General features: G+C 42.3%; 1 protein-coding gene across 4 annotated transcripts in view; it reads left to right on the top strand.

Annotated features, from left to right (window-relative positions):
* Positions 1-14835, top strand: part of zmynd11 (zinc finger, MYND-type containing 11) — a 190169-nt gene that overhangs the window by 78867 nt on the left and 96467 nt on the right. For 3 of the 4 annotated variants that reach the window (XM_069914714.1, XM_069914713.1, XM_069914712.1), the window contains one exon: positions 10672-10831. In XM_069914714.1, the coding sequence (XP_069770815.1) occupies positions 10676-10831 (156 nt within the window). In that variant the 5' untranslated portion in view covers positions 10672-10675. Of the gene's footprint in view, positions 1-10671; positions 10832-11108; positions 11161-14835 lie in introns of those variants that run through there. The other variant, XM_069914715.1, reaches the window with a different exon arrangement.

The raw sequence follows: 14835 nt of genomic DNA, 5'->3' as shown, positions 1-14835 counted from the left end.
CATTAAACCGTCACATTTTCTCCACCTATCAGCATTCCAGATGTGAGGATAAATGGTTACCTTCTCCAATAGATGTGATACAAGCAGGAAATTTTTGCAAATGGATGTAATTTTTGTCTTTATTTTCTCAAGTGCTTTTCCCCCATAAGTGCTTAGTATTGACTTCCTCGCCAATTTTGGTGAACTCTAATCTCACCATGCCCATATTTCCATTTATCACTGAACCCCACCCTGTTTTTTTCCTCCATGGTCAGAAATCTGGCTCTGCCATTTCCAGACATAATTTTGCAACTTAGCACAGATTGTCAAATTATTTGTTCTCTGGCTTCCATTCACTTTTCAGCAAACTTGTTCTCAAATTTTGTGTGATTGGTTCTGCTGAATTGTTTCCATTTCAGTCAATTCTTCAAAGGGTGACTGCTCTCTTCTTTCCCCTCTTTACTTATCCCAATTTTATTTAGACTGCCTAAAATAGTCCATTAACTATGAGAGGGTTTAAAGATGTAGTACTAATTTTGCCGATGACACAATATGGCAGGAAATTAGGGTATGAATAGATCAGAGAGATAGATTAACTAGGCAAAGATCTGGCAAATAGAATATAAGGTAGAAATGCTATTGCTACCTTGTAGAACTGGCTAGCAATATCTGCTCACAGAAATTCAGTTTGGGTTTTGCTAAAGGTGCACAGCCTCTGACCCATTAGTCTTGTCCAATCAGAATTTATTGACATGAACATGCCACGAAATTCATTGTTTTGCGACAGCATCACAGTACAAGCGTTTATATAAAACGCCATACAAAATACAATTTTAAAAATAGTTCATTAAAAGGTCAAAGGAAGGCAGTGCCTGTGGTTCATGGCTCATTCAGGAATCTGATGGCAGAGGGAAAGAAGCTGTCCTTGTGCTGCTTCAGGCTCCTATCCCTTTTTCCTGATGCTAGCAGAGTGAAGAGGGCAAGGACGTGGCCTGGGTGGTGGGGGTCCTTAAGGATAGAGACTGCTTCCTTAAGATACCGCCTCTTGTAAGTATCGTCGATAGGAGTGAAAACTGGTGCCTATGATGTCGCAGGCCGAGTTGCAACCCCCTGGAGTTTTGTCCTGACCATTGACACCCATGTACCAGTCAGTAATGCAACCAGTCAGAATGCTCTCCCATGGTATACGTGCAGAGGTTTTCGAGAGTCTTCGGTGAGATAATGAATCTCCTCAACTCATCACAAAGTACAGCCACTGGCTGTATTTGACATGGAGACTCTGGAATAGGTCCTCGGAGAGGTTGACACCCAAGAATTTTAAGTCCACTGCTGAGCCCTCTAAGGACAGGTTTGTGTTCTCCTGACTAAGTCGACATTTGTCTTGGTTTTGCTAATGTTGCGTGCAAGGTTGTTGGTGTGACACCACTCCACCAGCTCCCTCCTATACGCATAATCATTGCCGGTTGTCATTCTGCTGGACTATGGTGTCCAGGGCAAATTTGTAGATAACATTAGAATTGTGCCTGGCCACACAGACATGGGTGTAATAGTGAGAAGAGCAGTGCAGCCTTGAGGTGCACCTGTGTTGATTGTCAGGAGAGGATGTTGCTTCCAATTCGTACTGACTGTGGTCATTCAATGAAGAAGTCGAGGATCCAGTTGCAGAGGTGGGTGCAGAGATCCAGGATTTGGAGCTTGTTGACCAGCACTGAGGGCATAAAAGGCTGAGCTGTAGTCAATGAGGAGTAGCCGTACGTATGAATTGCTGTTTTCTTAGTGATCCAGAGCTGAGCGGAGAGCCAACGATATTGTGTCTGTTGCGGAACAATTTTGACAATAGGCGAATTGCAGTGAGTCCAGGTCTTTGCTCAAGTACTTGTTAATTCTGGCCACGAACAACCCCTCAAAGCATTTCATGACAAGTAGACGTTAGTGCTACTGGGTGAAAGTCATTGAGGCAGCTCACACAGCTCTTCTTGGGCACTGGGATGTGATGAATGCCCTTTTGAAGCAGATGGGAATCTCTGACTGCAGCAGTGAGAGATTAAAAATGTCCATCAACACTCTGGCTAATTGGTTGGCACAGAGTTTCAGTACCCTGCCAGGTATGCCATCAGGGCCTGATGCCTTGCGAGGATCCACCCTCGTGAATGATGTTCTGACGTTGGCCTAAGACAGGTTCTTGGCCTTTGCAGCGATTCTTGATGGCACTGTTGGGTTTCCCTTCTCAAAGCAGGCATAGATGATGTTCAGTTCATCAGGTAATGAAACATCACAACCATCTATAGTGTTCACCCTCGCTTTGTAGGATATAATGGCCTGCACTCTCTGCCACAGTCAGCATGTATCTATCTATCTCTAGCTTCCTCCAGAATTGCCTCTTTGTTGCAGAGATAGCCTTCCACAGGTTGTACCTGAACTAGTTAGGCTTCTGGTTTGAAGAAGTCGGTATGGTCCAGTCCACCAATCCAAAGCAATCCTTCAAGTGCTCTTCCGCTTCCCTGGTCTGTATATTTGCCATTTTCGCCACTTGTGCTGTATTCCTCTCTGTCTCTGTATGCCGTGAGCAGAAGTATGACCAGGTGATCAGACTTGCCGAAATGCAGTCGTGGTATGGCTTGGTAAGCGTTTTTCCTGGTGGTATCGCGATGGTCGAATATGTGGCTCCTCCGCTCTTGTGCTGGTGATGCTTCATTAGAGACTTCTTCAGGTTGGCACGTCACCTTGAGTTCAAAGAGCTAAAAACAGTCCTTGACATCAAGGCAGCATTTGAGAAATAGCATTGAAATGCCCTGATTGCTGGGAATTGGGGAAAACTTTCCACTGGTTGGAATTGTATCTAGTACAATGGCAGATGGTTGAGGTAGTTGGAGGTCAATTATCGTAGCTGTAGGACATCTCTGCAGGAAGTTCCTCAGGATAGTGTTCTAGGCCCAATTATCTTCATTTGTCCTTTTTGAGGGTGAATGACATCCGGTTCATCTATTCCTTCTGATTATGATACACCCAGTTAGTGCTTGTGAAAATCTTTCATGATAAAATTGATAATCACTGACATATTCATTCTGAATCCTTGAATGTTGCCCAGTCCACCGATCTAGACAGGAGGCTCCTTCTGTACACTATGACTAATTCCATGCTCTAAAGTTTCTGTAGGCAGAAAAGAGAAGCACAGCATGGTGGTCTAAATTTACAAACTGCAGATGTGTAATGAAATGGTAGGCATCCTTGATGGTAGTGTACCAGTGGTCAAGAGTTTAATCCTCTGTTGTTGCAAGAGATGCGCTGGGTGGCAGATAGAGAGTACTTTCTTTAAGCTAGCCTGATTGAAGTCGCCACCGATAACTAAGAAGGCATTGTTCTCAAGTTTTGTGTGGTTACTTCTGCTGAATTGTTTCCATTTCTTCCATTGCTAGTTTGATGTCTTACCGTGGAGTGATGTGGACTACAGTCAGGACAATGGCGGTGCTTTCCATCGGGTGGTGGAATGGCCAGCTCTTCAGCTCCAGATGAGGGAAACCGCTCTGAGAAGGATTGCCACATTTGAGGGTCATGAAGAGTTGACCATGAAATAGGCACCGCTGCCTCTGTACTGGGGGTGCTGTTTGGTCTGTGGGATTTAGGGAGAAACTAAGTTGAAGGGGCGAGCCTGGGGAATTGGTTAGCCTTGTCTCTGAAGCAAAGTACACAGCAATTCGGCATGTCCTGCTGGCACAACCATCTTACCCTTGGGTCTTCAATTTTATTCTCCAGAGACTGCATTGACTGGAAGGATACTAGGTAGGGGATTCCTGATGTTAAGTGTGAAATGTTGTTGCAGAGAGATGAGAACATGCTTTTGATGTCTTCTTGTTAAATGACATAAGAGGGATAAGGTGGCATAATTTTTCCTATTAAAGAAACTTGGTGGCTAATTTTCTATGGAGCAGAAAGATATATATTAGTGACATAGGTATTCATCCTGCAGGATATTCAAGACAAGCTGTCACTAACTTTTAAGTTGATTGTTCCCACCTCTGCATTACTCCTCAATGTCTATCAACCTAGATAAATTATTCAATGTCCTTTGGTTCGAAGAAGACACGTTGCGTAGTTCATCTGTCGACACGTATCCCAGTCTCGCACAATGGGGGGCACTGGAAGTCCGTTTTTGTAATAACTATGGCTGCTGCTTTGTGATGCCATTCAAGGTTTTCCTTCAGTTTTTGGCAGCGCCCGTCTTCCAAAACTGGCGTAGACGTCATCACACAGGGCCCACCAATGAGATCTGTCAGCAGCCACAGCTTCTAGTTCTCTTGGTTGGATGCCATAGTAGCGTAGGGTTTCCTTCATAGAATCTTTATAGAGCTCCGTGGACAATCGTGAGGTCTCTGTGGTCTTCAGTTCATAATAGAGCAGCTGACGAAGCATATGGTGGTCATCCATTCTGATGAAGTCTCCCACCCACTGCAACTGGCTTTGATGATCAGGGAATCAATGCTGGTAGACTTGCGTGACTCAAGACCTCCAGGTTGGAGACACGGTCTTGCCAATGGATGCCAAGGATGAAACGGATAGCGCCCATGAGGAATTTCTCCAGTTGGTTGATGTGACGTCAATATAGAGCCCAGAAGGGATGACCAAAGTCTGTAGACTTTCACCTTTGTGGAGATCTTTGTCCATTGTGTTGCTTGAGCACTCTGGTACACAACCTCAGCTGATCCATCACTCGAGATGATGCTCCCCAAATATTTGAAGTTGTTTACATTTGTCAGCTGGGTGTCGTCAACTGTGATTTTTGGTTCTATGCTGTTGGTGTTTGGCACGGACCGATGGAGTACTTCAGTCTTGTTTAAGTTGATGGTCAGGCCACAGAGCATAGCATCGTCTAAGAATTTGTTCAGCATTAACTGTAGATCACTACCTTTGTGCGCCAAAAGAGCACAGTCATCAGCAAAAAGTGTTTCTTGAATGATTGTGTAGAGGCTCTTCGTCCATGCGTACAAGCAGCGAAGGTAAAAGAGAGAGCCGACCATTCGGCTGATGTACACTCCATCCTCCACACCTTGGACAGCACGTAACAACATTCAAGTGAATAGATTGAACAAAACTGGGGCTACTACACAACCCTGCTCCACCCCATTAGAAATAACAAATGCAGAAGGCCTGTCCTGTCATACCGTCATGGAGCATCTGAATCATTTTTACAAATTTCCGTAGGCATCTATAATGTCTCAGGATGATCCAGAGAGCCTCCCCTTTTACAGTGTCAAATGCCTTTGTCAGGTCAATGAAGACAAAGTAGAGGCTTGTTCTGCTCGATGCACTTCTCCTGAACTTATCTCAGCAAATATCATGTCCACTGTTCTCCGTTCTGGCCGAAAGTCGCACTGCACCTAGGGAAATTTCTTTCTGAGACAGTGACAAGTCTGTTCAGGAGGATGTGGGTGAAAATCTTGCAATGGACAGTAGTGAGATACCCCTGTAGTTTCCGCAGTTTGATTGGCTTCCCTTATTTTAGTAGAGAGCCACGATGAGGGCATCATGGAACTCATCAGACTTCTCCTTTGTGATCCAGATGTCTTGGAATGCCTGTAATGGTGTTTTGAGTTTAGAGCTTTGTAGATCTCGGCAGAAATACCATCCTACTTTGTTGCTTTATTTGAATTCATCTGCAAGGTCGCTCTATTGATCTCATCAGTAGAGGACGACAGGTCTAGGTCATCCAGGACTGGCTGCTGAGGGATATGCTGTATGACATCAGGATCGACTGTGGACGGCCTATTGAGTAGGTTGGAAAAGTATTCAATCCAGACGTTTTTCAAACCTTCCTGCTCTTTGATCAGGCTGGACCCATCTGATGCCAGCAAGGGGAAGCATCCTGATTTAGAAGGACCATAAACTAAATTTATGTTGCTGAAAAACTCTCTGGTGGCCTGCATGTCTGCAGAGCGTTCCACCTGCTCAGCTTTTCCCTACCACCACTTGTTCTTCATTTCTCGCAGTTCCATCTGTACTTTGGACTGTAGATGTTTAAACTTGACTTTCTTTGGGTCATTTTGCCAATCTTGTTCTTGGCCCTAAGAGCAGCTGAAATGGTCTCGTGGTTTCCATCAAACCAATCTTGGCACTCAGGTTTTCATTCCAAGTTTAGATGTTGCAATCTGCATGACAACATCTTTGAACTGCTTCCTCTTTTCAGAACAGGTTCTCACAAGCGGTGAATTACTGGAGAGTTTTTCATTGAGTACATCTTTAAAACATTGGACTTTACCTGGATCTTGCAGTTTGCTGATGTTGAATGACACTCGGACAGTCTTTGATTATTTTCGATGCAGAGGGGCTATGTGCAGGTTGAGGACCGACCAAACCAGTCCAACACTCAGTACCTCGCATGGCCCAGGTGATGGTGACTTCTTGGAGGTCATGTTAGTGTTCTATGACATAGTAAAGTAGGTGCCAGTGTTTGGACCTAGGATGCATCCAAGTTGTTTTGTACTTGTTGGCAAGTCTGAACATTGTGTTAGTGATGCACAGATTGGGCTCGGCACACTTACTCCGAAGCAGCAGGCCATTACTGTTTGGTTCTCCCACTGCCTGTCTCCCAAGAATTCCGTCCCAATTGTCACTATCTATCTCCACCTTAGCATTGAAATCACCCAAGATGATGAATTTGTCAATGGCAGGGGTTGTCCAAATAGTCTGGCCCAAGACCTTGTAGAAACTTTCCTTGTCTTCGTCTGAACTGACAAGAGTTGGTGCATAGATACTGACAGTGGTGTTAAGCTAGGACTTCTTAGAGGGAAGTGGAACTTCATGATACATTCATCGATTCCAGTGAATAGGGTAGGGAAGCTCTTCAGCAGAGCAGTTTTGATTGCAAACCTATTCTGTGGATCTTATTGTTAGAAGGTGGTTTTCCTTTCCAAAAGAACATATCTACTCGCTGCTTCCTGTAATGAAACCTTGTCTGCAAGCCTAGTCTCACTGAGTGCAGCGATGTCAATATGATAACAGCAAAGTTTAGCCGCTATGGTTCTGTTCGCCTCTCTATCCAGCAAGGTGTGGACCTTCCATGCTCCAAAAATGTGCTTTCTTTGATTTATTTTTCTTGTATGTCGATCGCTGAAGAGATGTTCTGCCAGCCGCAGTTAGCTAGTCAGATGCATTTGTGGGGCAGGCAATGTTTGTAGTATCTTTTCTAACCCTCTCTGTCATGTGATGGTGGGCATTGCTGTCCCAAAAAGGACTGCCCAGACACCCTGGATGCTGCCGGACCTCCCTGCTGCCCGGGTACAGAGACAAACGACCACTGGACAAAAAGACACCTACGTGCAGGTTTGTGACCAGAACTGCCAGTGGTTATCTTCATCTGTTGCTTTGCTACTCCCCCATCACTTCAGGACTTGATGAATCCCACAACTGAAACCTGTGCGTGATGGAGTTTTAAGTGGAACAGCCATTGCACAGGGGCGATCCCACCCTCTTGGTAGATGAGACCTTGATCCAGTGGCACAGAGAACTTTTGCGGATGGAGAGCTCTCTTGCTGAAATGAAAGACCAGGATGTGTAAATGTCTTTCATGTTCTTAGCGCTCCACAACACCTGCTGGGCCTGCCTTCTTGACCGATGGACCACTAATTGCGCTCTCCCACTCCATCTGCCAGGGCCAGATTTCACATGGGATAGACTGATCCCCTACCTCACCAAGAGTCAAAGACCCATCTGCTCCCTCTCCTGGTTTAGCCCATCTGTCAAGACACTTTGCTTGGGTGTGGCTGCTGCGCCTGCTACAGCTACTTGGAGCCACAGACAAGAGCTGAGCATCAGGTTCAGACCAAAGGTGGATGAGCTGGCCGAAAAGGGCAGGGCAGCCCTCTCTACTAGAGGTGTTACCCCCTCCTAGACACCCCATACTACCCAACCTAGATAGACACTACAAAAAGATTGTCTACATTATTTCTAAGTCACTTTTTTTGCACAAGGATAATTGAATATTTGTTATCTACTTTTTTTTGTATTGCATGTATCTTTTTAATTCAATGAAGTATTATTTTAATTTGGATTTTACAAAATACCTGTTCAGTAAGAATTTCAATGCATTGGTACATTGTGCAATGTATATGACAATAATTTCTTTATATTCTGCTCAAGACCCTATAAAGAGCCTTCATCTTATAAAGAGCCTTCATCTCATGATTTTAGATTCAGGATAATTATTGCAACTGAGTAAAATGCAAAGTTAAGCTTTATGTTTATCATAAACTCAAAGGAGGAAAAACCCAACACCCAACCCCAACCGACCAATTTTCCCTTGCAACCGCTGCAACCGTGTCTGCCTGTCCCACATTGGACTTGTCATCCACAGACGAGCCTGCAGCTGACGTGGACATTACCCCTCCATAAATCTTCGTCCGCGAAGCCAAGCCAAAGAAAAGATCATAAACTTTTAATTTGCGCGTTCTGCCTGAGTTAATGTTAAAAATAAGTGGTTTTGTCATACATATATTCAAATATTTTTACAATGGATCTGAACATTTAAATGGTGTATTACTGTCGTTTCTGGTTCTTTTGAAAAAAACTCTTAATAGTCCTTGTGGTCCAGTTTGTGATACGCACATTGTGGAATGTGGGCCGGGTTTCAAAATGTAAGTGAGGTGTGCTGCCAGGCGGTGGGGCCAGAGGAGACTGGATTTGCAGCCTGAGATGGGGTCCTGAGGTGTGTGGCTCAGTTTGTAGCCCAGAGGCTGCCTCGGGGGTGTGAGGCCCGGTTTGTGTTCAGGATCGTGGGTTGGGGCTCCAGCTGGGAGGGTTGCATGGGGGCGTGGGGCAGTTTTAACTGTGGAATTGCACATTAGCGTTGTGCCCAAAGTCCAAGTACATCAGAAAAGGGAAGCAAGTGTAGTTACTAGTTCAAGGGAGAAGGTTCTCAGAAAGTTGAATCGTCTTAAGGTAGATAAGTCTCCCAAACTAGATGGATTGCACCCTTGGGTTCTGAAAGAAGTAGCTGCAGAGATTATGGTGACATTGGAATCAATAGATTCTGGCATGGCCACAGAGGACTGGAAAATGGCCACTGTCATCCCACTATTCATGAAGGGATGGAGGCAGCAGAAAGGAAATTATAGACCAATTAGCTTGATGTTGGAGACAATTGTCAAGGATGAGGTTCCTGAGTACTTGGAGGTACAAGACAAGATAGCAGCATGGTTTCCTTGAAGGAAGATCTTGCTTGACAAACCCATTGGAATTCTTTGAAGAAGTGGCATGCAAGCTAGGTAAAGGAGAGGAAATAAATGTGTATTTGGATTTTCAGAATGCCTTTGCCAAGGTGCCACACATGAAGCTACTTAACAGGATGAGATTCCATGGTATAACAGGAAACATTAGCGTGAATAGAGCATTGGCTGATTGGCAGGAAGCAGAGTTGAAATACAGGGATCATATTCTGGTGGCTGCCAATTGGTAGTAGTGTTCCACAGGTGTTGTATATTAATGATTTAGATTGTGAAATGAATGGCTTTGTGGCCAAGTTTGCAGACGATATGAAGGTAGATGGAGGATCAGGTCATGTTGGGGAAACTAGAGGCTGCTGAAGGACTTAGTTTAGGAGAATTGCCACTTCTCTTCCCAATGAAATAGAATTGTTGGAAATTGCATGATCATGCACTTCAGGAGGAAAAAAATAGATGGGCAAACTATTTTTTAAATTGGGGAAAAAATTGAACATTTTCAAATGCCAAGGACCCTTCATGCAGGATACCCTGAAAGTAAACTTGTGGGTTGATTTGGTGGTGGAAGAAGGCAAAAGCAATGGTGGCATTAATTTCAAGAGGAAAAGAATATAAGAGCAGGATGTGATATTGAGGCATTATGGGGCACTAGTGAGACCTTACTTGGAATATTGTGATCAGTTTTGAGCCCCTCATTTAAGAAAGGGTGTGCTGAAGTTAGAGAGGGTTCAGGGGAGGTTAACAGGGATGATTCTGGCAATGAAAAAGTTATCATGAAGAATGTTTGATGGCTCTTAGCCTGTACTTGGTGGAACTTATGAGCATTGGTGGGGGGGGGGGTGTGGGGTAGAATCTCAATGAAACATTTTTAATGCTGAAAGATATGGACAATAGATGTAGAAAGATTTTTCCCCCATGGTGGAACAGTCTTGTACAAGAGGGCACAACTTCGGGATTGAAGAGCGTCCACTTAGAATAGATGTGGAGGAATTTCTTTAGCCAGAGGGTGGTGAACCGTCACAGGCGGTTGTAAAGGCCTAGTTGTTGGGTGTATTTAAGGTAGAAATTGATAGGTTCTTGATTTGTCAGAACATCAAAGGTTATGGGGAGAAGGCAGGGCAGTGAGTCTGACTGGGAAAATGGGTCAGTTCATAATTGAATGGTGGGGCAGAAGTGATGGGCTGAGTAGCCTATTTCTGCTCCTATGTCTTATGGCCTTATACAGTCATTGTTGAGAAATAATTACATTTGGTATTTGCAAATGAACTAAAGTACAATTGGAGCTCTGTAACATGTTCTTACTTTATTATGTAGTCTGCCATGTTGCCACCTCAAAATAAAGTTTAAAAAAAAAAGAAAATGCATCTACAGAACATAAATATTAACTTCTTCAAAGAAATGATCATACATTAGTTTATTTCTAGGAAATAGTCCACTTTGATTTAAGTGATTATGCTGTTCTCTCTGGTTTCTCCCATAGGTTCATGTCTCGTCTTCACAGTATGCATCCAAAGGACGCCAATCGGCAGCTGGGTCTTGCGGTAAAAGACGGCCTGATTGTTGAAACATTGACAGTGGGCTGTAAGGGTTCAAAGGCAGGCATCGAACAAGAAGGATATTGGCTACCTGGGGATGAGATTGTAAGCATTATTATTGGCTGCTTGAGTTCAGAGTGGCTTATAGAACCCAAAAGAATTATATATCAAGAAAAGGAACACTGTTGCTTGAAAGGATGTAAAATTCTATCAGAACTGTAAAGAACAGTAAAGCTGCATTATATTACAGTATAATTGTGTGGTTAAGAATCCTCTTTTGGAGGAGCATGAATTATGAAACCATGATCTGGTGTAAAATGGACAAGTACAATAACACAGAAATGGTTCTGAATGTTTACTTAGACTGTGCCTACTCTCTTTAGGTCATCTGAAGTGCATCATCCTGTGCAGTCGTATGTGATTTTACAACCCAAGTAAGCCTGCAAGATTGGTCACTAGTGCTGTAGGCACATCCTTGGAAACTCACGGTTTTCAGTGTTCAAGACAACTTCTATAAATATTCAACTTGCAATAAATAACTTCAGGAAATTTGGCCTAAATTTATCATTTAATAAAACATGAAAGTATGTTTCATAAATGCCTTTTTGGTGTATTTGGGAAAAAACTTTTTTGCAGAAATATTTATTGTAGTATACTGCAGCTTTAAATATTGTTACACTTGTCTCCAAATAAGAAGTTGTTTGACACTGATAGGGCCTAAAAGTTGCATGACATATCTCAATGCCTTTTGAAGTCCATTTTGTTGGTTTATTGGCTTTGAAAGAAAATAATATTTAAAAGGCCAAATCTAAGTATAATTTCTGTTTCATTAAGTTTTTGAGAGAAGTCTTTCTTGTGATGAGCCAATTTTCTAGAATGGGTAGCTGCTGCCTGGCTAGTTGAGGTGCAGAAAAAGCCATGTTCAGGTAGTTCAGACTAATTGGTAATACCTATTGTTTAATGAATGGAGTCCAGATTAAAGAGAATTCTTTTTTTTTCATGTTTTTTAAAACCAGATATGGCCATGGCTTTGTAACTCTTTTCAAATTTGCACATGCTGCAGGTAAATAATATAATTTCGGCATTGGGCACAGGTATCTGCTTTTCAACTGGTTTTATTCTTAAAATCTCCCTTACATCAATATAGCTCTAAAAATTCTCATAAGAATCAAAGTCGGCATCAATACAATTTGCATTTAAGATATTTGACTAAGATTGATTATACTTAATGGTAGATTTTTTTTTTAACCAGTTCTAGCCTATTAAATGTGTTTCCCAATGTTAAAAAATGAATTTGTAGAAAGAATGCTAAATTATTTATCATTTTGAATTAGAAATGTTCTGTTCTTTCCTATTAGACTTGCTTTAAGTTTGCATGTTGATCGTTAGTCAGCTTTGTGGTGTATGGAAACCATCTTTTGGCCCAACTTGTCCATGCCAACCAAGGTGCTACCTGAACAATTCCCTTATTTCACTAAATGTGCCCCAGAAATAAGGGATATGAGCCATTCTCAAGAAATAGTTGGATGCTGCTTGACTTTTGCACTTGGTGTAGTATGACTGCAGCTTGGATTCATTGGAACGTTTATGACATTGAAGGCGGGCGGCTATTTGACCCACATAATGCATGCCAGCTAAAATGGAGCTATTGGATCAGAATTTTTTTTTTGTTGTATTCTTATCCAGCTGCATGAGAATTTCCACACCCACTCTTTCAAGCAACAAACTCAACTCGCAACCCAACTCATAATTTTATACATCTGAGTACTAAATTGGTGAATGGCAAATTGTGACATTATTAGACGAGAGTTAGGAGCAGCTGTGATGAGGCAAGTCTGAAATTGGCATGGACTAGCTAATTAGAATCCAGGTTTCAGTATGGAGAAAGTGTAGGGATGGCAATGGAAAGGTCATGAATTTAATCAGAAAAAAAAAGCATATGCAAGGTTTAGGATGCAAAATTCAGAATGAGCTATGGAGGAATAATTAAAATTACAGAGAAGAGTTTAAGCAGGGGATTAGGAAAACCAAAAGAAGCCATGAAATGTTCTTGATGAGTCAGATTTAAGAGAATCAAGCATTTTGTACTGGTGTTTCAAAATTAGAATAAATAGAGATGGAATAGGACTTCTCAAGAGCAAAGGAGGAAACATGCTGGGTGTAGGCGATTGGGTTAGTAAATTTGGGGATTACACAGATTTGTAGAATTTTGGACAGTGTAGAGGTCCATCAAAGAATACATCTCCCAGTAGGATAAAGAACAATAATGGCAAGATAAACCTTGATTAGCAAGAGAAATAGAGGCACAATCAGAAAGAAACAGGCATATATTGGATACAGGCAGACAGATCCATGAGCATCCCTTGAAGAGTGTAAGGAATGTAGAGTCATAGCTAAGGGAGAAATAAGAAGGGCTGAAAGAGATTGAAATGGATTTGGCAAAGAGTGAAAGGGAGAATCCAAAAAGATTTTGAGTATAGTAACAAAAGAGCCATGAGAGAAAGAACCATTCTCCTCAAGGATGGCGGTGGAGTTTTATATGTATGCGCTAGAGGAGAAGAGGAAGGTTATACATTAATATTTTGTGAATGCCTTTGCTCTGAAGCAAGATGAACAGGAGTTGGACTTAAGGGAGATAACTAAACATAGCACCTACAATGGGTGCATCAATAGTGAAGACATGTCAGCAGTCTCAGATCGTATCAGTGCATACCTCTGGGACCCGACCAGGTACATCACAGAAATTTGTAGGAAGGCCATATTTGGGCCATGACAATCATTTTTAACTTCTTGCTGAGGACATTTCTGGAAGAGTGCAAACACGGGGCTGTTATTTATAAAAAGAATGCCAGATAATGGCAGGCCTATTATTTTGACATCAGTGATAGGGAAACTGCAGAGAAGATTTTGAAAGATAGAATCTGTCAACATTTGGATGGCCAGGGGAAAATTAAACAGAGCCAACATGGATTTGTTTGTAGTAAATGGTCTCAAGAACTTGATAGAATATTTGAAGAGCTGATAAAGAGGATAAATGAGAGCAAGACAGGTGAAGTTATCTATATGGATTTTAGTAAAGCATTTGATAAAGTCCAACCTTATGGGTTGGAATGGAAGTTAAGGAACAGGGTAGTAGAACAACAGAATTTTTTTTAAAAATTGGCTTGATGACAACAGTTAGTGGTTGAAATGGGCAGTTTATCCAGACGAGGACTGTGATCAATGGAGTGCCTTAGGATTCAGTATGAGGAGCCTTGCTGTTTGTATTCGTGATTTGGACAAGAAATATTTGGCAATGTAAGTTTGTTGATGATATGAAAATGTGTACTAAAGTGAAGGCTTCCTATAGGATCGAGATCAAATGGGGGAAATGGGCTAATGATTGGCAGATACAGTTCAACTCTGAAAAGAGCAAAGTGCCGTATTTGGACATATGGATTATTGGCAGGATTTGCTCTACTAACCACAAGTTCATAAAGAAGAGCAAAGTTCATAAAGAAGAGCAAAGGGACCTTGGGATGGAAGTACATTGCCCTTTAAAGATGTCAACTCAGGAAGCTAATGAGCAAAGTTCTACACACAGAACCATATGCTTTGGAGAGCTCTCAACAAAGGAAAGTGACTAACATATACTCTTAATATGCTGTTTATTCATAGAACACTACAGCACACAAACAGGCCTCTTGGCCATTCTAGTCTGTGCCGAACCATTTTTATTTTTGGCTAGTCCCACTGACTCCATAGCCATCCATATCTCACCCTTTTATGATCATGTCCAAATTGAGCCCACATTCACCACTTCAGCTGGCAGCTCGTTCCACACTTCCACCATTCTCTGTATGAAGAAGTTCCCCCTAAAGTACCCCCTAAACTTTTCCTCTTTCACTTTTAACCCAGGTCCTCTGGTTTGTATCTCACCCACCCTCAGTGGAAAAAACCTATCTATTTACTCTGTCTATACCCTTCATAATTTTAAATACTTCCATCAAATCTCCCTTTGTTCTTCTACACTCCAAGGAATAAAGTCCTAACCTGTTGAACCTTTCCTGTAACTCTATTTTTGAAGCCTGGGCAACAACCAAGTAAATCTTTTCTCAGCTTTCTATCTT

Source organism: Narcine bancroftii, chromosome 1, assembly GCF_036971445.1.
Source record: "Narcine bancroftii isolate sNarBan1 chromosome 1, sNarBan1.hap1, whole genome shotgun sequence".
NCBI lineage: Eukaryota > Metazoa > Chordata > Chondrichthyes > Torpediniformes > Narcinidae > Narcine > Narcine bancroftii.
Note: the sequence above shows the minus strand (reverse complement) of the source record. Positions and strands in the feature narration are given on the sequence as shown.